We start from the raw sequence: 23155 nt of genomic DNA, 5'->3' as shown, positions 1-23155 counted from the left end.
GCAAATGTATTCTCAAAAAACTACAAAGAAAACACCTATTTTTCAACGTAGCGTCTCTGAACTAATTATTTCATGAGGTAATCCTGTATTGTTCCTGGCTCCTCAAACGATGGTGGGCCAATTTATAAACATGCCTATACTCAGCCCAATTGTAATCAACTTTCCCCTGTAAAGTCATAATGCATTTGTTGTAAACATTTTATTCTTTTACAGTGGTGACACTTGAATCTTGTGTGTAGCAGCCAACCCACCAGTACATGTAGCATCAGCCTCAGACCAATCAGCAGATTTTTAGTCTGTGGCTTCATTAGGTAGCTCAGTGAGTCGGAAGCAGACACAAGAGGACACAAGTGAGGCGACCTCAAGATAGCCAACACATAACCAAGAATGACAAATGATATGCTATGAGCCAATCAGTGCAGAAGAAAAAAAAATAGTGAAGCAAAGAGTTTGTCCTTCCTCTTTTCCAGAATCTGATGGCCTTGTCTAGCAGTCCCATAGTGTAACATTGTTATAGGTCAAGGTGCTTGGCCTCGGGTTCAGGCTCTGAGGTGGCGGGCTTGTACTCTGGCTCATTTTTAAATGGGCTGTCTTTGGCGGGAGCAAACCGGAACTCTTCTGGCACTTCGTCATCTGCTTGGAGCTTCTTGTAGAAGCCCAGTTTGCCCAGAAGCTCGTTGATCTCCAAGCGTGTCATATCAGACAAGGCGATGCGCTGAGGAAACGATACGACACCAAGGCTTAGATCTCCTCATTTGCTAAATAAACCAAAATATTACAATACAGTGCATGTTGCGCAAAACAAAACTGCAATCGCAGGAATTAACATTTTACTCTCCGCGCTTGTGCGTATGTCATCGCAATCTTAAAATGGATTTTACCTCCAGCTCCTCATAGTAATGGTTCAGGAGGACAAGCTCAGGGTCGGCCCCAGGAATGTGCTTCATCACCAGGTTATGGCTGAGGGAGCGCAGGTCAAGGATCGATAGATGTCCACTGATGATTACATACAGTTCTGTGCAAAAGGCTACTATGGTACATTAATGTCATTACATCACTAGATTGTCTCAGTAGAGCACAAATTGTACATAGACAAAGCCAAGATGCTAAAAATATGACAGGCCATTTTAGTTTTTTGTACCAATATTTATTAGTTGGCAGGCTACATTTTAATTGGATTAAACGTATAACATCTCAAAGGGGAAATTCAGGATTATGGACAGATAGGAGATGGCATTAGTCCGTAGATTTCATTTAACAAAGTTGAATCTCATTCAGTTGTGAAGGTGTCATTTTTCAAAAGGATACTAAAGAGGAATGTCCTGGACCACAAAGGCCTTGACCTGCACACAAAAGTGGACAATCGCTGACATATCTGCCAGAGATGATTGACAACATTTGTGTTATTCAAACACAATTTACCTCTCTGAGTCTATTCAACTGTCATCCACCGCAAGTCTGCAAAGAGATATTCGAAACACATATTTTGTTATGTTTATGTCATCAGATTTGTGCAGTAATGCACTACATTTACTACAGAACCATTAACAACGAAATGACAGCAAAGCCCATTAGGAAACAACGCGTTGCAAAATGTCAACCTACGATCTGTAAATCACGATTCACAATCTTTAGATAATATATTCTGAATGGTCTAGTGCACGCTTAGTTGTCGGAGGTGGGAAAAATCCAACTTCCCACCTTCCTCAAAGACAGCATTAGTCCTGTTCTGCATCAACATATTATAAAGCAAGGTTGCTCAAGTAGGCCTGTTTTTGAGCTATGCCAAAATTCACAGGCTTCGTCCTTTGAGGGCCGCATGACAGCACAACTCGACTTCAGCGCACGTGGATTCAAAATTCATATTAATCCTCTCCGAATTAGCCAGTTTATCCGATCCATGGTGGCTACATGAGGAGGAGCCTTTGAAGCCACCGAAGGACCCTGCCTGCAAATTTAGAGACCACATGAGGTTGAGTTGCGCTGAAAGTGGCGTCATTTGGCTTTCGGAGGACACAGCGCATGTATCTCCCAAGATCTTCCAACCCACCAGACTCAAATGATCAGCCGCTGATCATTTGAACCAGGTGTGCTGATTCACCGGCCCAGTTGGATGCCCTTGGGCATGATGGTGACCCTCTTAGTGTGGGTGGTAGGCCGAAACTGATGATTTTTCATGATTTCACAGGGGACTCAAGAATCAAAGCAGTTGACAACGTAAATGACCAAAGTATCATAACAAACATGTTGCCCATGATGTAAAAGTGGACAGGTCAAATTAAGTTCACCCAATAGTGCATTTTAGGTTAATTCCAAAATTTCACCCAAAACCTCAACATTTTGTGAGTCGTGTAGAATTTGTATTAATTTCTTTCCATGCTCTGTGGGAAAGATGCTCAACCTGTTTTATAGAAACGAGAGACTTGGGTTTCAAGTTGCAGGCATTTCTGTCCCAACAATGGTTATAGCACGCTTTTGTTAAACTGTGGAGGCCAGCCAGGTATTCTCCTGAGGAAGTGCATCATGTATTTCAATGATGCACTACTTCCTCACACCTCTGCTTATGCACGTCGTGTCCTGTTAACGCATTTTCTGTACTTTAAAACGTCCTACAGTGTCAATGTGATGTTGGTCCTATATTGCCAACACGTTCTCTTTGCTTCGCACACCGGCATCCATTCACTTATCAAAGGACAAAAACATAAATAACTGAGCGGTCGTCGTTTACGAGTGAGGTTCCGTACTTACGTCGGAACGCGTCTGAGTCTGCGAGTCAGTAACCTATGCTAACGTAGTCGTCAAATCAAAATTGCATTTGTGTCTAAAGCCATAAATATACAACAATGTAAACGTATTTTTGCGTAGTTTGTAATATATGTGTCGTAAACAGAGAAGCTCCTCGTACACCGCTCTTTTTCGATCAGTGTCGAGTATTGTCCTGTACAGTACCTCCACCCTGGCTCGAGCCAGCCCCTCCAGCTTGTCGGCGTCCACTTCAAATGAGGACGCACAGGAAAGCAGACTGAAAAGTAGCAGCCACATAGTTCCGAAACACAACTCACGACTATCCTCAAGGGATGTGGGCGCCGCACACACCTGAAGAGGATGCACAACAGAAGTGAGGATGAGGAGGGGCGGGGGGAGGATCAGGGTCGTGCTTGTGGATGTCACATCCGCATGGTGCCACGTCAAAGGTTTTCCACGTGAGAGTGGGCGTGGTAAAAAGCCCTGAGATTGCCATTTCCGATACATTTTATTAAATTAAAGCACATAAAGACAAATATATTTTGTAATTGTTTTCAGTGGTGGTAGAAGTACCCACTCTCTAAAGTAAAAGCACAAATGCAGTACTAGTGTAACAAAGTAAAGATTTAACGCCTGTATTTGAATCAAAATATGTATTTTTAAATATACATTTATTTATTTTAATAATAAATAATTGTCCCGTACTTCAATACAAAAGTACATTTTTTACCGTTTGTCATGTACTAGAATACTTGTTTTGATAAGTTGGCACTACTACCAACAAAGCCCCCCCCCCCCCCCGCCACCCAAAAAAACGGTTTTCCCTTTTCATGAACAAATAATGATAACCTGCATCAGGATTTTTTTTCTCAAGTGTTTTTATTACTCTTGAGGCAAGAAAAAAAATCACCTTCATTGTTTTCAAAACATTTTCCAAGGAAAGCTGCACTGTGATCTACTGGTTCACATGTCCAGAGATCCAGGGTTCGATTCCGGCTGCGGCCTTCCTGTGTGGAGTTTGCATGTTCTCCCCGTGCCTGTGTGGGTTTTCTCCGAGTGCTCCGATTACCCCCCACGTTCTAAAAACATGCATGGCAAGTTGATGGAACACTAAATTGTCCTTCAGTGTGAGTGCAAATAGTTGGTCGTCTATGTGTGCCCTGCGATTGGCTCGCAACCATATCAGGGTGTAGCCCAACAATTCACAACATTCAAAAGCAAAGTAGCTTTCCAAAATTACTAAGGGAATGTACTGTACATTGACAATTCACATTTAAACACATTAACATAAAACTTTAAAAACGTTTAAAAGTAAATAAAAAGAAGTAGGTTTCTAAAATTACAAAAAGAAAAAATGATTTTTCAAATGCTTAGAAGGTATGGTTAAAAAAAGTGTTCAACCTGGATTTGAAAGTATTTTCAGTAAGGGCTGAGTCACTTCTGTGCAACTCAACTCAGTGCAGCTTTGCCTCGAGTCTGACACCACTGCCCCAAATGTCTCATAAAAGCTGGTTACATTTTTATTTGGTTTCAAGCAACAGCAAAAAAAATATGTATGTTAACTCACCAACATAAAAAAACATCCAAATCGAATCCATTATGATTGTTTAATTGCTCTCCCCTCCCTTCTCATTAATGGAACTATTCCATTCTCTGCTGCACATGTGCAGACTTGATCCAGGAAGACAGTAACAAAACAAACCTACTGGCGCGATTGTGAGCAAAATGAAGCGGCGTTACTCCAGGGTCACGGGGCCAAAGAAGAGGAGATGGCAAGAGGTAATGAAACATGTTTTAATCAAAACTGCTGTTTCAAGCTTTTTCAAAGTGACACTGAATATGCAGTACCGACAATAACAAGACACTCTTGCGAGTTGCGGGAGCACAGCTGTCAGTGTCTGCAGAGGAGGATAAAGTAGAGATGAGACTAAAACTTCGGCTATGGGGAGTCCCATGAGCGGGTTAGTCTCGCGCCACCAAAATGACTAAATAAATACGTCCCTGTTCTTGCGTGTCTGTTGAACCAGCTTGTGCTCTTCCTGATTGTGCACTTCTCCATTGTGACCATCGAGGGGCGGTATGGCTTGAATTCCCCGCCGAATAAGGGCACGCTGCAGCCAATTTAGTTCTTCTTATCTCGATCCAATCATGTCTCGGCAGCCGGCGTTTGGTCCAGTCACAAAACAGAAGCCGTCGGTGTGGTTGTGGATGTGGGGGTCGTTCCAGACTCGTACAAGTAGTCGGTGTCACGTTGCCGTCCAGTCAATACTCGCCTCGAATCGTCAAGTGTCCTTCACCGGCGGTTTCCGGAAGCGTTGTACTCCTAAGGGCTGGTTTGAAGGACACTTGGTGGCAACAAGGCGGTGCTTGTCTCTGTTTAACGCGCGCCGAGTGAAGGAGGAGGAGAAGGAAGGAGGAGGTGGGGGGAGAGTAGGTGCTTGTGGTTGTGTCCAAGAGATGTAGCCTCTGCAAGCCTGCTGCTTGCCTGCCTGCCTGCCCGCCCGCTGCCTTGGCCGTGTGTCTTCAACGTCCAGCCCACCTCCTGCGCTCCCTCTGGCCAAGGACGACAGGCAGGCGCTGGGATGCCGATGCTGTCACCAACCTTGTCTTTTACTGTCAACCTAAGAGAGTCTTTTTTGTTTTTCTTTTTTGTTCTATGGTAACGTCTGAAGAACTATCATCTTTTTAAAATCAGCACAAAACAGGTGAGTGACGAATATAAACATCCGCAAGCGTGCTTACGTCATCTTTGTATATATGCTGTGAAAGTGTCTCGTTTGTGTGCATGACAATTGCACGGATGTGCTGCTTTTCTTGGCGTTCACATCGAAATGCAGGCTTCCAAAGAAGGACCTCATTAAAAACCTCTCCAGTCGGTTTAAAAAAAACGTTATTTAGATGTTAATTTATGGAAGCCTGTTTGAGCATTCATTCAATGTTGTATTGTATTCAAGGAGGAGTTTCCACTGACACCCCCACACCCGCAGAAGATGATTTGATGATAAATATGACCTGTGGGAAAACAAATCAACCATTTCTGGCACCATCTTGTGCCTCAAATGTGTGATACAAAAAAATCACTTCACCCAAGAAAAAATAAACACCCAGCACCCTTCCAAAAACACAACTTCAAACCAAAATTTGGTGTTATAGTGATATTCCATTACAAATAACATGCTTTTCTGAGGGTAACAACTCGATTATTTATCATCTACTATTTTCAAGTCATGACTATTTTAAGTAATACAAGAAAACCTTTTTTGTTCTTGAAATTGTTGAAGATTGCAAGCTCCCCTTTTACGTTTCATGTACAACTACACACTCTGTTGTGCTCACTAGTAAGTCGGTGTAAGTTAATCACGTTAAATTCTGAAAAACACACCTATTTGCTGTTTTTGTGCACCATTTGTGCACTATATGGTGCCATTTGGTGTCAGTCAAATATATTTCCGTTGAGGGGTCTCATTTTGAGGAAAGTAGTGTTTTGCGGCCTATTTGTGGCATCACCAGACAGTTAGGAACATTTGGGGGGCTTAAAATAGTCACTGATTTTCACGATTCGCAGTGTTCATTGCACTTGTGGCACTTTTGGCCTACTATACACTACATCTTTATTTATATAGTGCTTTCACAACCGCTACAGCTGTAACAAAGTGCTTTCCCGAACACTTAACATAAAATAACAATAATACAACATAAAACTATTTCACAATTAAACCTTACTAGTAAACTACTGTGCTGAACTAGTACCACTACTCAGCCCTACTAGGAGGCATGTGTCATGCACTAGTATGGTAGCCTTCTGGATACTAGCACCAAAATGCCAACTAGTAGTTTTTCCTTGTCACTATTATGTGGATGGTGATGTCCGACTAGTATCAGTTGTAAGACACAGTCGTTTTACTCGTGCGTTGAATTGCCCTCTGAGCGAAGATAAAAAGTCTTCTCGTACATGGACCTCAAGCTGAATTTATCAAATAAATGCTCAAACAGTCTTCCATATTGATTGTAACAGTAGTTCTGATAAACTCTTGCCATCAACCTGTCAAGCTCTCTTTTTGTCCATATATACTGTAGATATAGAAATACTTATATAGATATAAATGTAGATAGATATACATATAGATATATAAAACATGCAGACACTCAACAAGCATCGTGACGGAACGACGGGGAATCATATGACCCTCATCCTCTTTGTCCAATCACTCAAATGTCCTAGAAGCCATTGTGTAATTAGGCCGCATGAATACGCACCCGCCAGAGATGTCATTTCTTTTGCGATATGCAAATGAGCTCTGACCCAGGGTCACACTGTGGCTATAGCTAAATAACAAACCGACAGGACACATTTGCATTATGTACAGTATGTCAAGTGTTCGAGCTACATTGTGGTGTGCTACTGTGTCATGCAAACATGCATTTTTGTATTGTACTAGTTGATCATGTAAGGGCGGCCCGGTAGTCCAGTGGTTAGCACGTCGGCTTCACAGTGCAGAGGTACCGGGTTCGATTCCAGCTCCGGCCTCCCTGTGTGGAGTTTGCATGTTCTCCCCGGGCCTGCGTGGGTTTTCTCCGGGTGCTCCGGTTTCCTCCCACATTCCAAAAACATGCATGGCAGGCTCATTGGATGCTCTAAATTGTCCCTAGGTGTGAGTGTGGGCGTGGATGGCTGTTCGTCTCTGTGTGCCCTGCGATTGGCTGGCAACTGATTCAGGGTGTCCCCCGCCTACTGCCCGGAGACGGCTGGGATAGGCTCCAGCACCCCCCTCAAGCGGTTCGGAAAATGGATGGATGGATGGATAGTTGATAATGTGTGTGCCTGCTTCATTTCATTTGAGTTGAATTAGCCTTAATATCGCTCACTCACTTCCTCTTGAGAAGTCAATGGTATGAAGATGTGCTACTTGTGCAACGCTTTTGCTCGGGTCTTGACAGGAAGGAACACGTAAGCAGTGAAGTGACTCCTTTGTGGTTGTTCAGCCCTTTGCAGTCATCAGCGTGCACACATTAGACTCCAATAGTTGAAGTTTCAGTCCACCTGTGCTGTGGGTTTTAGTTCCTCTAACCAGCTGTGTGTCAGTTACACTTATCAGGTTCCCCAACTGGCACATGATACGGGTCTCAATAAGTCATTCATTGTCTGTGAATGTTGTCAAATCTAACAAGGATTTGACTTTTCTGATCATATCTACATGAGATGTTAATTGAAGCTGCCCAAAGGTGTGAATGTAGGAGTGAAAGTTAATTTTGTCTTTAAGTGTCAGATAGGCTCCAGCTGAACAGCGACCGAAGTGAGGAAAAGTTGCGTTACAAAATGGATGGATGGACATTTATTATGGACTATTAACAAAATAGTTTTGACATCCCGTCACTGAAGCTTTGGCTGATCAGGAACATGACGCGCCACGCTGAGCAGAACGTTGCGGAGTGTTAGGCACTAGGACCTGGAAGAAACATTTCCAGCTGTGGTAGCATGTCATTAGCGTGAAGGTCATCATGGGTGTCCCACCCCCCCTTACTGGGACATAAGGCCCTGGAGGCCCTAAATGACAACACTCTCTTTTGGCTGCAATGTCAAAATGAAACAACAGGCAATGTGGACCAAACATGATAGGTACTAAGCTCGGAGGGTGCAAATGACAGTGTGACTCTGCTGTATACATTCACTGGACCTTCATGAATAATTTAATGCAGGGGTTTGCAAACCTTTTTATCTCAGGGACCTCCACACAAAGGAGACGTTTTTCTCAAGACCCCCTGATAATCCGAACACATGTTGACGCCAATAACTTCTGATTGAGGAATAATTTCACAAAATGTGTATTAGACTAAATCAGGGATGGGCAAGTTAAACAATGGAAGGGGCCACAATTTGTCATCAATTCTACTAGGGAGGGCCACATAGAACGATGTACTTCCTCACCAGATGTGTGACAAAACCCCTTGGCCGCGAGTTACCCATCCGTGGTCTAAATTTAGTTTGCAGTGTTGTAGAACTCAAATGCACTTGTGCACAAGAAACCCAAAACAGCTCGCAATGCGCGTTATCAGACTGTACACATGTCTTTTCATGAACTCCTAACTAACTCAAAAATAAAACCATCAGTAGCTATTCAGAGCTATCAATATTGTCAGAAATCAACCTGGGGGTCTACATAGGACTACATGAAGCTCGTTCCTTGACTTCCCCTTCATCCACTCCACTTGCATCTCTCTCGCCCTCAGGAGGGTGCATGTAAACACCATGACACATTTGCTATTATCAAATTGTTCCACTCTCTCCTCTGCGGACGTGAGCAGAATAGGAAATGCTAATCTGTCCTGAATGTTCCTGGCGTTGAAAATCATTTTTGCTCTTGCTGTACCATACATTGCAAAAGGAGAAAAAAAAGGGAAGATCAGCTGCACTGAATGTTTATTTGAATGTGTGCGGCTTAGCTTCCACCTGACCTCAAGATGTTCTTCTGATCTGTTGGTGTTTGTTTTTGTCATTTTGCCCTTCATTGCGGGTACAGTGAAAATGCGTGTCACTTTCAAGTGCAATTGACAGCATGTACTGTATGTCGACACCAGAGCCTTTTTGTTGGTCCTGTCTATGGCGTCTTGATTTGACTTCCTTTCGTGAGATGACATGAGTGGAAAGATTATCGTAGAGATGAAAGTAAAGTAAAACAGCAACTTGATAAAGGCAATTAGTCAGAAGATTGAATGCATGGAAGTTAGGTCAAGTGGAGCTCCAGAGTGAGGATTAGAGACCGTAAAAGAGAGAGGGGCGAGCGGGGGATTAAATAGACAGTACCCCAAGGAAGTGTTTTGTACTGCAAAGATTCCATGCGTTGCCACTAAAATGGGATATCTCTCTCAACTGTCCATCTATCTTTCGTTTTATCATTTCGGACCCACACGCTGGCCACATTGACCTTCATTATACAGCCCTCCCCTGCTAAGAGCGTCCACAGACCATGCCAACACATAACTGCCAGGCAAAGATAAGAGCAAGTATGGCCTTGTGAAGCCCTTTGCCACAAGTCACGGTTGCCCCTTCCTTAAGGTCATGTGTAGTCACCACACAGCACAGTGGGCATTGCATCAATTGTTGCATTGTGTGCTTGGACACGCAAGAGCATAAAGTGACCCTTCCTTTTCCAAAAAAAAAATCTTCATGCAAACTTACACCGGTCATTCTGCACACGGACTAATGGATCTGGCTCAGGTTTTTACAGCGTTCTTATTTGAAGTCTCACGCACAAGAAGAAATCCACGTATTATTTTTCGTCATCATTGGTGAAGGGAATATAACGAGCGAGAGATTGGATTGCATTTTAACGTGACCGTTTTGAATAGTCTAAATGGAATATCATGTTGTTTTTATCAGGATCATCATATTATTAGATGTATTGTAACTCACACTTGGTTTTGATTAAAATCTCTTTTGTGTCTTGGCATTCTCATCTCTCAGAATGGAATAGAGTTATTATTCAAGGATTAAATACTTTGTAGCTTTTTTGCTTGACTAAATGGGCTTTAAATTGCTCCTTTTTTGCCACGCTGGCTCCAGCTACCGTGTCTTGTGCTGCTGACTTGTGCCGTGTTGTGGCTCATGCAGCTCCTCCTTGTGTTTGGTGTGTTCATGTTTGTCAGGTGCTCTGAGTTGATATGAAGTGACCGAGCATCTCCCTGGTTACTGCAGAAAAGGTAGACACATTCGGCGAGACGGGACAGTGTGCACTGGTCTTCTATTTTCTGACACAAAACATACATACTGTATACAGTATATCGTTGTTGTTTATGTGTTTGTTTTATGCTGCTGCAAGAATGGATTTCCAAGGTTTTAAAAGAGCAGGAAATAGACCTGGCAGGGGAGAGTCTCAATGATTAACTAAGACATCTTGCTGGGTCAACAGAGTTAGCTCAACTGACTCCTCATACAGTACATGGAAAAAGGCAGAGAATGAAACAAGAATACAACAGCAAACCTTTGTTACCATCGCACCGTATGCAGCAAAATTGCAAATACTGTTGAGTGGAGCCCCCCCCCCCCCAAACACGAAAAAACAATCTATTCCGTGTAATGCTTGTTGTATTTTCTGTCAAATGTTATTCCGGCATAGCAAGTGATCAAAACATTTGCGCATGTCATCTTTTCAATGCTCATCGATTCCCACAACATTAGCTGATGTCTTACGCAGCATCACTCATGATGATGTTTGACCACCGATATTTTTTGCAAAGATTTTATGCAATCTTTGAAGCATATCTGTCTGGCGAATTTTGGTGGTACTCCTAATTGTATGTCCTAAAAGCATTTGCGTTAATATTTTGTGTAGCCTTTTAAATGATAGTATACACTCAGCAGCCTTTAACATGAGGTATTTTTGCATAATCCAGTGATCTGCAGTACATCTGATTTGCTGTGATCGGCTCCAGCACCCCCCGCAACCCATGTGAGGGTAAAGCGGAACAGAAAATGGATGGATGGATATTTATTTCATTGTAATGTACAGGTCTACCTAATGAAGTAGCAAATGGATGTAAATGAGATAATGATGGCAAGTCCAATCCTCTTTTGAATGCCCCTTTCATGGCAGATGTGTTGTGCTTCAGTAAAATTCTTCAAATGCAAACGTTGTTTGATTTGTGTCCTCTTTGTGTGACAGAGACCACGAGAAATGGACCAAGACGACCCTCCCCAAAGCCAGATGCCAAAAGACAACTTGAGTGAAGCAGCAGACACAGTAACATCTCAAACTACTCCTCCGCATCCTTCAGATCCAACATGTGAACCCACCGCTGGGCTGCCCACTGTTACTGCCAGGCCTCGGCGGCCCCAGAGAAGTGCCAGAGTCGAAGGGTCCGTTGACGTATGCGAAGCCAAAGCTGAGCCCACACGAGGCGATAACCAGGGTGAATGCGATCCAGATGGCGCCGTGGCAAGTCGTGCAAAAGCCGCTTCCAGCCCACCCGCCAGGCCCTCGGGGGACCGGCCCGGTACCCACTTCAAAGCCGGCCCAAAAGGTCCGGGGCACCACGCGGTCCGGGCTGCCTCAGTGCCCTACCCGCCTTTAAGCGAGGCTGTACCCCCTCACCTGAACCCTCACGCCCAGAGAGCTCTGTCTGTTGCAGGCACAGCCGACACTCAGGCCCAGACTGTAGAAGATTTCAGGCAAGTTCCCTGCCTCATGTGCGAACATGCCTCCCCTCAGCTTCTCAATACAAGTTTGGTTTGACAGCCAACAAAGGCACGGTAGCGCCTCAATGCTCTGTACGAGCATTTTAACTTCCCATTATTGCCATAAATATACAGCACACCGACCGATTCATTATGGTTATATGTTGGTATGGTTCTATTGTGCTTGAGAACTGCACTGCACACTGTATGTTAGTTTGTATCATGACAGCAGGGCAAATTTATAGTTTAAAAAAAGAAATGTCAATGTTATGTATCGCCCAGATACAAATACTGTAATGTATGATTCAATATGAAACGACACCATTGAAACAACCTTTTAGCTATTTAGCAGACACCACTGACACAATCGCCCATCCCACAGACAGAATTTCCTGAAGCGCGGTCATTTTGTGGGCTCAAATGACGCGCTTCAGGAAATTTTGTCTGTGGGATGGGCGATTGTGTCAGTGGTGTCTGCTAAAGCCCAATGGCAAAGTTGGCACATGGGCCAAGCCCACTTCATTCTCCTGATGCACTGTTAGCGTTGATGGTGCTTTGACAAAAATACAAAAGTTTCTTTCTGTGTATTAATTTTAACTCACTTCTCTATAAGTAATCTAAAATAATGTTTAAATAAAAGAAAGAGAACACAATTGTTCAGACCACTGCAGAAGAGGTCCAGAATATGGTGATAGATGTCAAATAATTTTCTTGAAAATCCCTCAATTTAAAATTACATTGTGCAAGTTTTCTTTCAGCCCCCAGTTAAATATAAAATACAGAAAGTATAAAGTGAATATCTGTCCCCAAAATATTTAGCCAGAAATGCCACTGCATTGCAAAGGCACAACACGAACTTAACACTCACGTCAAACAATTCAGTCCTACCCAGAAGGAAAGTAAAATAACTCGACCACCTAGAAGCTATATCTAAGGTTGCAATCATTTTCATTAGATCCCGCTATGGGCTGGAAATAAGTGAGCCAGAGCAGAATGTTAATAAAGGTCTCTGCCAACAGGGTGCACATCATCACTTGGAACGTGGGGTCAGCCACGCCCCCTGATGACATCACCTCCTTGCTGGGCTTGAATATAGGTGATGGGAACACAGACATGTACATCATTGGGTGAGTGTATTCTGTCGCAGCATTACGTAGTTTGCCCATAAACAGTTGCTGTGGCCTGACATCCAGTTGTAACTCATCCGCAGTAGCACTACACTCATTGTTCCTGTCGTAAATGCTAATCCATGAGACGATCAAAGGCTCTTCTGCTTGCTCCGGCTGACCCATGTGCATTGTGTCATGCGTCTCCAAGGCTGCAGGAAGTCAACTCTATGATTAACAAGCGGCTGAAAGATGTCCTCTTCACGGACCAGTGGAGCGAGGTCTGCATGGAGAGACTCAGCCCCTTTGGATACGTGCTGGTCAGTAATGGTTTCTGGTTAGGAACATGTGCTCGCTGATTAAAAATGCACTTCAGCTTCCATTCATATGCATTATGTGAGTGATGATGAGGTCTGTCCTCATAGCCTTTTTCTTCCATGTTGCTGCTGCTGCCTCCTCTAATTTTGTTCCCAGAGCAACAAATAGAGTGATGATTTATAACAAGCGTGCCATGTTAGCGTGCCCGCTATCTCCCTCTCTCTACCAAGGCTCATTGGGCACAGTCAAGTTGTCGTTGTCTCATGGTCTTCCTGTGTGCCCATTTTCCCTTTTTGGTTGCTCCATGTTACAGCTCAATTGTTGTACAGTATACCCAATTTCTTTAAGAGTTTGAGACATTGATTCCTTTTATTAAAATATTGTATGAAGTGATGCCTTGTAGTACAACACAAGACCAATGAATTTTTCAAAAATGTTTGCTTTGACTTGCGAACATTCAAGATATCAGCAAATAGAGACGATGGACATTGAACGCAGCTCGACTTATGTAGTTTGGTAGCGACGGTGACCCCCCCAAAAATCTTCAAGAAGATGCTTCAAGGAACTTGATTGTGCTCTTGAGTAACTTGTATGGTACATATACGTGACATGAAAGGCGCTTATAAATAAAATGTATTGTTGTTATTATATATTGTAATATTGTAAAGACTTGGAGGATGCCCAGTAGAAATGTTTGTGGTCATCTACGCTCATGCTTTTCCACACGTTGACAAACAAATCCATCAACTTGGAGTATTTTAAGTTACGAGCTGTTGCTCGGTCAATTTTTAGGGTGTGTTTGGAATGGGGCCCCAACCAATTATTCGGCCGGATGATATAATTGGAAGATATTTTGCTGATTTAAAAAAATATATTTTTAAACACATGAACACATTACAACATAAGAGAAAAATAATTCAAATCACCCCCCATTGATAAAACTATAAACAGTATCCAGTACCACCACTAGGCAAAATATTGTTATCTGTTATTTTGCATATTGGAATGCATAAGCAAAATCAGATGATATCCATCAAACACACAAAATATTGTGTGTCAATATTTTCTGTAGCTGGCGAGCTAACAGGACATACCATCGCAAGCAGCCGGTTTCCCTGTATCCTGTTGTGATAGGATGTTTAGTGGTGCTGTTGGCATGCTATGTGGTGCAATCATCTTTGTGAGCGTAAATCAGCTGTCGGGCCGAAAATGTGAGACAAACGTCTCCCGGGGTGCCGTTTTATTTTGGGAGCAGAATGTTGTCAGTGTTGATGGGCCTCTGGCAACAATGCGGACGTGTGATGGTCCGTTCCATGACTTGAAGCCTCTGTGAAATCATTTTAGTGTGTACTCTGTGTGGGTGTTTAACAATAAGTTAGGCCTTTTATGGTAGCCAAGTGCTATTTATAGGAGTCTGTGGAGTAGGTGGTACGGTGACATTAGTCATGTAACTTAACCACGGTGGTGGTTTCTGGCATGTGCATTATGTGCGGCTGCACAGGGCATCATTGCTGGAGTGAAATATTTTTTTTAAGGCCTGAAATGTGCCTTAAAAAACGAAGAGGTGCAAAAACAATCTAATCATCAACATAAAATAAAGCACGTTTGCTTGTTAACAAAGATGAAATTATTGAAATAACATCCTCAAAATGCCCCCCACCCCTCCATTTGTACAATGTGAGATTTGTAGGTTCCCTTAATTCTAGTTAACCTTTGTTCTGAGTGTCGTTGATGATTCAAGATGGGTGAATGAAAACGTAAGGTTCCTTTCAGTGTGTTTTTTTTTTCTTTTCTGTGAATGTGTGTGTGCTGGGACCGCCACTGCCCAACCTCATATGAGCAAATCTAATCTCCAAGTTTTATGTCAACACTTCTGGGCATCAGCCAACTTCCCACAATAGCTGTCTGTGACCGTTATCAACAACAGCACACAAGAGACCTAATCTCTATTTCACAATGGAGCAGCAATGGAAAATATGGGTAAGTGAGCCATTCTGTTTAGAGGGCAAATGCATTTACCGGTATTCTAATATTGTATTAACGTTCCACTTGATTTAATGATAATAACAGGGTTGTTATCTGCAGCAAGTTTGTTTATTGTTGTGGTTGTAGTTTGCGGTGGTATATAATCGTAATGCGTCCTAATGCGAGGAACTGAGAAATGGTTATATTTTGTCTGTCTCACTTGCTAAATGAAAAAAATGAATCAACATATCAATAGTTTTCATCATGATGCAGCGCGGTTCCTCACCGCTAATGCCACAAATGCATTGACCTTTTAACTGCGTTAATCACAGTTATCTTTTTTTTTTTTGTACAATCCATCATTGCATTGCATATGACCAAATGATTGGTAGGCACTGTTAAGGTTGGTCTCCGAACAATCGGCATAAAAAAGATGGTCCACCTCACAGTTCAGTAGAAGTCATTATGCAACAAAGGCGTACATCTCGCCAGTGACAACACAAGCAAGAGCGTCTTCAGTCACGTGGAGATGTGCGCATCCATTACTGACCACGGGGCATTTCAGGCACAGCATGATTATGCTTCATTGGCCTGCAGTTGGCATGAGTGGACTAGTGAAGGAGAATGGAAGGGGTGGGGAGATTCACAGCCGAAATCCATTGGAGAGCTTGGCAAAGCATGCAAATACTTTATCTTGTCCTACTTGAACGAATGCACATGCTTTCTTCAGGCAGCTGCATTGTGAATCGTGCACGTGCTGCTCAAAAATGTCAAAATATGCATAACATCATGGAAAAGCAAGGTGGAGAGAACGAAAACTGAAAAATGACCTTCAGACAAGCGACATTTGCCGGTACTCTGAAAACCAGGCTTCTTCCTCCTTGAGGCCTGACGGCGAGCAGCAGCCCGGTTGGTGTGTGTGTGTGTGTGTGTGTGTGTGTGTGTGTGTGTGTGTGTGTGTGTGGGTGTGTGTGTGTGGGTGTGTGTGTGTGTGTGTTCTTGGAAAGTAGTGGTTGAGCTCAGCCGAGGTTCGGGACCATCACCAAGTTGGCTTTGAGATCATACAATTGATTTATTGAAATGGAAGCGCTGTCTGACTCACACAACTACATTTTGTTTCACTTTGGAAGATGTAACTTGCCTCTTTTCAGAATAATGCATCATGTCTGATGCCCTCTTGTCCTTAGGTGACCTCCCAGAGGATGCAGGGCGTGTTGCTGCTGGTTTTTGCCAAGTACTACCATCTGCCATTCCTCCGTGGAGTCCAGACGGAGACCACCCGCACTGGCCTGGGGGGTTACTGGGTGACACAACCACTCACGCAGTACTCTCTTTAGCACTTGCATATGAAAGCATTACGCTGTAAAAGAGACATACATCCCTGACGCTAAAATCAACAGAGCATACACTCACCGGCCACAACATTAGGTACATAATTTAATGGGGTCCAATACAAGAGAGCTACAATGAATGCTTTGATTGACGCTGTCAGAGAGTGATCAAACTGACAAAATGATTATAATTGGCGGTTTATTAGAGGTGTGCGCTATGAGCCGTATATGCGCTAGATGGCATGAATTTGGTTGCATCAACAATGTTATTTGCCTTTGTTTGCACTATTTTGCACCACACAGCGTTGAGTCTTTGTTTTGAATTTTGAGATCTGCACAATAAATGGTCTCAAAATTACATTCTAGCTATGTTTTTGTTTGTTTGTTGTTATTAATTATTATTAGTAATATTTTTTGATTAATTTAGCTTTGCTAATGGACTATATAACTTCCGTTGTACTCCGTGTGTAAACTCATGTGTTCATTATTTTGTGTCTTTCTATTCCTAACGTTTGGATAGACAAGCAAACCAAAAATAACCAAACGGCAAACTACAATCCGACATAATGCTACTTATGTCAAGTCTTACAATGTTTCAAACAAATTGTACACATTTTGGATCATCCGTCTTACCGAAGTAATGTATGTTTTCTTTTAGAGTTGCATTTAATGGGGGGAAAAAAATAGTTGTTGCAGCACATCCCAATCATGCAATCACATGCAAATAATTTGGCCGCATTATCTTCATTGCTGAGGGCTTGACTGAATAACTGCCCAAAGAGTTATGCAACCCTGACTTGTAAGTTAAATCCCGCTGTTGTCCAGAGTGCATGACAGGCGTCAGCACATTCTACACGTTTTACGCACTGAAGCGTCTTTGGCGATTCAATGAGGCAGAACATTGGAGAGAACAGTAGGAGAAAAGCCGCACGCTCGTCTTTCCACCCCCTGCTATGCGTGTACAGTTTTTGTTTGCCCAAAAGGTTCTCTAACTCGCAATTAATACATTTACTGTTGCATAGCAGTAATGACATATAGACACAACTAGTTCACCCATTTCAAATGACTAGTTCCTCGCTGTTTTGATTGTATTGATTTAATTATTTTTGTCGTAAATCATTCACTGCCATTGACGGCTGCAGAAGTCGAAGGTCCATTGTTTTTTACCTGGGCTGGCGTTGAACGAGTTTAAGTCATGTATTCCTCGCCTTCTGTGCGCAACAGGGAAACAAAGGTGGAGTCAGCGCCCGCATGTCAGTGTTCGGTCACACTATCTGCTTCCTCAACTGCCACCTGCCGGCTCACATGGAAAACTCGGATCAGCGTATGGAGGACTTTGAGAGCATCCTTCAACAACAGCAGTTTGAGGGCCAGGCGGCCTCTGGTGTCCTTGACCACGAGTAGGTCACAAGCACACGCACTCGCACAGTGACAGCACACATCTATGTATGTTCATATTTTCAGGTAAGGAGGTGAAGTACACAGTATAAAAAAATTAATAATTATCTTTCATTGTTGTCAGATTTGATAATCAACTGATAAATGGTGACCTTTTAAATTGTATTACAGTGTGGTGTTCTGGCTCGGGGATCTCAATTTCCGCATTGATGACCTGGAAATGCAAGTGGTAAAAACGGCAATTGACAATAACAAGCTGTCCAGCTTGTGGGAAAAAGATCAGGTAAGCACAAAAGTTCTGTATGTTCCATAGGAGAATTGATTGAAATTGACAGGTTGTACTTTGTAGGAGAATATTGTACTGTATATATGTATGTACAGGTGTATGTGTCTATGAATGTATTATTATTATTATTATTATTACCGTATTTAATTGAAGTTTACTGAGCAATACTAAAATATTAACACTTGATGGGTTAAGGCAGGGGTCCCCAACCTTTTTTGCCCCACGGACCGGTTTATGTCAGACAATATTTTCAGGGACCGGCATTTAAGGTGTGGCGGAAATAATACAACAAAATAATACGGTATGAGCTGCATGAAAACTGTGGTGTTTGCGATCTCCAGCAGTTTTTTTACTCATTTTGCGAGCTCCGGCGTTTTGTTTTTAGCGCAATCGGTCACGTGACGGAGAAGCGTGGCTTGACGTGTGTCAAGCGAGATACAGACGGATGTAATGGAGAATCCGGTAATTTTTCAAAATAAAACATCTTTCGTATTCCGAAATAAATAAAAGGGAATTAAGTCAAGTTCTTTCTGTGCGGCCCGGTACCAAATGCCCTGCGGACCGGTACCGGTCCGTGGACCGGCGGTTGGGGACCCCTGGGTTAAGGTACACCCCCACTACGTCTGACTATAACTGAAATGAGATACAAGAGAAGTAAATTATTTACAAAGTCCACCAAAATAATACACTCACAGTCAGCTATTGTCTCTCTGACTGTATCATTGAGCATTGTTATCTGTATTTTATTATTATATCTCATATAGTACTGATACAGCTCTCGTTCAGGGTCGTATCCATCTGCGTCGAGTTACTTAATGTTGTGTCGGTCTGATTATGGTTGGAGCCACAAAGGGGTGGAAGAGAGGAAATCACTCACTATTGTAAAGCTTTGATTATTATTTCAGTTAAACATGGCAAAGGATAGTGAGACGGTGCTGGAGGGATTCCAAGAGGGGCCCCTGAAGTTCCCCCCCACTTACAAGTTCGATGTTGGGACAAACATTTACGACACAAGGTTGGTGATGCTAGTAAAGCAGCTACAGTATCAGCGTCAGAGCACATCTAACCAGGGAGCATTAGGTCAACCACGGAAGGGAGAGAGGTTTATTCTTCCCTCAATAAATGTTTAAGAAGATTAGTTTTCTGTCATTATGTATCCAGATTTTTAAAAAAATTCTGAAGTTTGGCACAAGGCTGCACTATAGGAAGGGAGCTCATGGGGGCACCGATAACTCATTTGGTTGGCATGACGCAGACATTGCATAGCTGTCAATTCTTAGCCAGTAATCACATTGCTCTGGACTGCCCTCATAAGCTTTGATTTAATCACTACCTTTCAATCACTTTATTTGAGATGTTCTTTCTCTTCGCTCCGTGTCCTCCTCCAAGTGGAAAGAAACGTAAACCAGCTTGGACCGACCGTATCCTCTGGCGCCTGAGAGCCACGGTACCTGCTGCCAGCAGCGGGAAGCGTGGTTCTGTTTCAGGTCTAACCAGCGGCACCAAAGTAACGCAGCATTGCTACAGAAGTCACATGGAATACGACGTCAGCGACCACAAGCCGGTCTCTTCCATCTTTACCTTGCAGGTGAGGGTACCGGACGGTCATCGGGACGTACCCACATTTAGAAGCTTTTCAACTTGAACTATTTCAGGGACAGCGGTTACTAGAGTGGACAGCTTGTCATGTCAGGTTACAGGGTGCATGAAAGGGTTAAACATAAAAAAATGAAATTAGTGACAATGCTGGAATGTAGTGGCAGTCTAATAAATGCGTTACTCTAAGTCGCAAGCATATTACAGTACCTGTGTTATGCAGAACCGCCTACATCTTGCTTAATCAAATAGTTGTGATTCAGAGGTGCACTTCCGTTCATAATCCTTTCTTCTGCAGTTCCCATACAAGTTGGATGTTCCCCTGGTCATGGTCTTGGTAGAGGATGAGTGGAATAGCATTGCTGATGCTATAGCCAAGTTCAAACTGGCACCCAACTATTCTCGCAGCTCCTGGGACTGGATCGGACTATATAAGGTAGAAAATAGAACGTTCACTGTGCGCATCAAACTTGTTTTGCCAGCCATTAGTGACTTTGCCTGTGCTGTCTCAGGTGGGTTTCAAACACCACAAAGACTATGTGGGATATGTGTGGGCCAAACAGGAAGAAGCAGATTATCATAGACAAGAACATCAGGTAAGCGGTGCGGATGCTGTGACCTCTTTTCAAGACAGCTTCCTCTCATATTAAATGAATATCTTACAAATTGTTTTGCAGGTAGCCTTTACAGAAGAGGAACTGCCCAAAGGCGCGGGAGATTTTATTTTGGGTTACTATAGCAACAACATGAGTACCATTGTGGGCGTAACGGAGCCATTTCAGGTAATCGCCAACCGTTTGTATGATTTTCCCTATCCGCCTTTCTTGTCCTCAAAGTTCCTACTCTTACCCCTCTCCGTTCTTGCATCCGTAGATCCAGCTTCCCACATCCGGCAATGATATCAGCTCTTCAGACAGCTCTGACTTCAGCTCCGAGGAGGACAGCGCTGTCGTCCTCATGAAGTCGAGGTCCCGCAGTCCCAGTCCCCACAAAGCCAAGCACCACCGCCGTCGCAGCGGCAGCCACAGCCGCTCCGGAAGTCCCTCGCAGGACAAAAATAAGGAGCTCACTGCCGCTGACAAAGCACCGTCTGTGACCACATCAGACACAGAGTCTGTAAAATGCCCAGCAGAGGGCAACCAACCACCTGCTTCTGAGGAGGACAACAAACAGAGAGAGGAGACTGGAGTGTGATGTTTTCTCACGGCTGAAAAGTGAAAAGTGTGAGTCATTTATTTGATAGTAACCACATTGGAAGTGTGTTTTCATGAAACTGTGCAGTTTGGGACGCAATCCTTCTCAGGAACAAATGTCAAGTTCCTCAAGAGGTTTTGTTTTGCCTTGAGGTTTTATTCCAAAATATTTCACTCTGTCCTGCATTTTCTCAGTTTTGCTTCATCCTTTGGTGTGGGCCACACATAATTGTAGTTTTTCAAAAATTACATATCTTACGGGCATTTTCTCACCTTGTGTAGGTCAAGGTCTTTTGCTCGCCACTTTGTCGGGCAATGAATGCATTTAGGTGTGGATGATGATGACCATGCGGAGGATGTTATCTGGCTCAGGTTGCGTAAAGCGTTTTCATTTGTTGGGTATAACACAGCATGCATACTGTAGCATAATCGAGTATTATGAGAAAGACCCATGCAGCTCACCCACTGTCATTTGTCCCTTGACGCCAATTAATCTTACGTGGGGAAAAATGTCACCAAGCGGTCATGGCAGCCAGATCAGATCTACTCTGAATACAAACAATCTCAGAAACTAAAACAAAATTGTTGTATGGTGGGCTTTAGGAGGCCTCTCCTACTCGCCATATCAGTAACGTTGCACATGTTAGTGCAGAGGGTGAACGTGAGCATTAAGGGCCTTTAAATAGAACCCCCAATTGAGTGCAGTGAGATGTGTGGCGTCCTGTGGGAGGATCACTGTCAGCTGACACAGCACAGCTGTCCTGCATGAACTGCTTTTTATTGGCTGCAGGGCAGCTGATATTGTCAAGTTAATTAGGATGACTGTAACAACAGCAAAAATCGGATTCCCGTCGTTGGAACAAATTAGCAAAAAACAAATCAGCAGGAATACTTTTCCTTTGATACCATTATCAATTCGGAACAGTCGCATGACTTCTGGAAATGAAACAGATAACTCTACCATGTAGAGCGGCTACAGGGTTTTGCATTTGCAACGTGAACCACAATGTCACACATGATCATAAAACATCTCAAATTCCCCTGTGATATTTCATAAAAATACATGCTTGGTCCAGTTTCATTTCAATTCCAGTATCTTTAGTTTTATCTCCAGTGACTGCGTTCACTGACCTTAGTAATTGATTAATTGACAGTTGTCGTGTGACATTGTTAGCGTGTGACCTCCGATAACCTGTCTAGCACACTTTGACCCTTTTGAACTCTTAGAGTAGGACGGTATTGTGTAGCTGTTACCTCAGTGTGTATGTCTAAGATTCGGTGTGTGTGTGTGTGTGTGTGTGTGCGTGTGTGTGTGTGTGTGCGTGCGCGTGCATGTTTCTGAATGCTGTTTGCTATGCCTCCGTTTGCATGTGGACATACTGTACATTCCGGTACTGTGATTTTTGTGCCGTCAAGTGCTGTTTTGGACTCTTTGTCATTTGTGAAAGTCGTTAGAAAATTAGAAAAGATCTGACAGTTGAAAATGTATCTACCGTGTAAGTGTTAGGTGAAGAAAACTACAAGGATAGGTACGCCTGCCTAATTGTGAAGCCTTTGAATGACTTCAAAGTGTAACAATGTATTAATTTATGTGAAAATAAAGTGAGTATAGCATAATGGACCTTTGTTTATAGTAAGATGTAAAACTTTAAGAATAAGAATGTGAGATGAATTTAGAACAATATTTTCCGTCATGATCAGTGACTCGTGAAAAATGTCTATCTGCAGAATGTCATTGTTTTACTATGTGTCCGAAATAGAGTAATATGTATACGAATGATCAAAATGAAGTATGATATAAAAATAGCTGACAATCTATGCCACAAAGTTTATTTTTCTTTAAATTATTTATTTATTTTCGTATTTGGAAATGCTATATGTGTAACCATTATTGTCACCTGACTTCTGCTGGCCAGTGAGGGAGTACTATTTCAGTCGGGTGCAGGGGAGATCCTTGAAAACTGTTTTTCTTTTATGTTATGAGGTTGATTTCTCAAGTTGCTTTTAAAAAAAAATAAATATCAAAAAAGTTTTCTTTGATTGTA

The 23155-nt window shown here is 42.9% G+C and overlaps 2 protein-coding genes across 3 annotated transcripts; one reads left to right on the top strand and one right to left on the bottom strand.

Annotated features, from left to right (window-relative positions):
• Window positions 1-180: 180 nt before the first annotated feature.
• On the bottom strand, window positions 181-3159 carry selenom (selenoprotein M). Its single transcript, XM_086112435.1, has 5 exons — window positions 2950-3159; window positions 1423-1458; window positions 1309-1343; window positions 882-960; window positions 181-715 (listed from the first exon to the last, which is right to left on the bottom strand). The coding sequence occupies exons 1-5, from the start codon at window positions 3040-3042 to the stop codon at window positions 512-514; spliced, it is 447 nt and encodes a 148-aa protein (XP_085968561.1). The 5' UTR covers window positions 3043-3159; the 3' UTR covers window positions 181-511.
• Window positions 3160-4460: 1301 nt separating this feature from the next.
• Window positions 4461-23155, top strand: inpp5jb (inositol polyphosphate-5-phosphatase Jb). 2 transcript variants are annotated; one of them, XM_086111489.1, is made up of 13 exons: window positions 4461-4524; window positions 11406-11911; window positions 12937-13044; window positions 13235-13343; window positions 16494-16610; window positions 17862-18037; window positions 18207-18318; window positions 19227-19336; window positions 19711-19909; window positions 20216-20353; window positions 20430-20513; window positions 20595-20699; window positions 20791-23155. In XM_086111489.1, exons 1-13 carry the CDS (start codon window positions 4471-4473, stop codon window positions 21109-21111), a joined length of 2139 nt encoding a protein of 712 aa, XP_085967615.1. In that variant the 5' UTR covers window positions 4461-4470; the 3' UTR covers window positions 21112-23155. The 2 variants fall into 2 exon arrangements, with proteins under 2 accessions (XP_085967615.1, XP_085967616.1); XM_086111490.1 differs by lacking the exon at window positions 4461-4524 and adding an exon at window positions 4830-5450.

The sequence above is a fragment of the Hippocampus guttulatus genome, chromosome 5 (genome assembly GCF_054856545.1).
Source record: "Hippocampus guttulatus isolate MCC_2025c chromosome 5, RoL_Hgut_1.0, whole genome shotgun sequence".
In the NCBI taxonomy this organism is placed as follows: domain Eukaryota; kingdom Metazoa; phylum Chordata; class Actinopteri; order Syngnathiformes; family Syngnathidae; genus Hippocampus; species Hippocampus guttulatus.
This window is presented reverse-complemented; position numbering and strand designations above follow the sequence as displayed.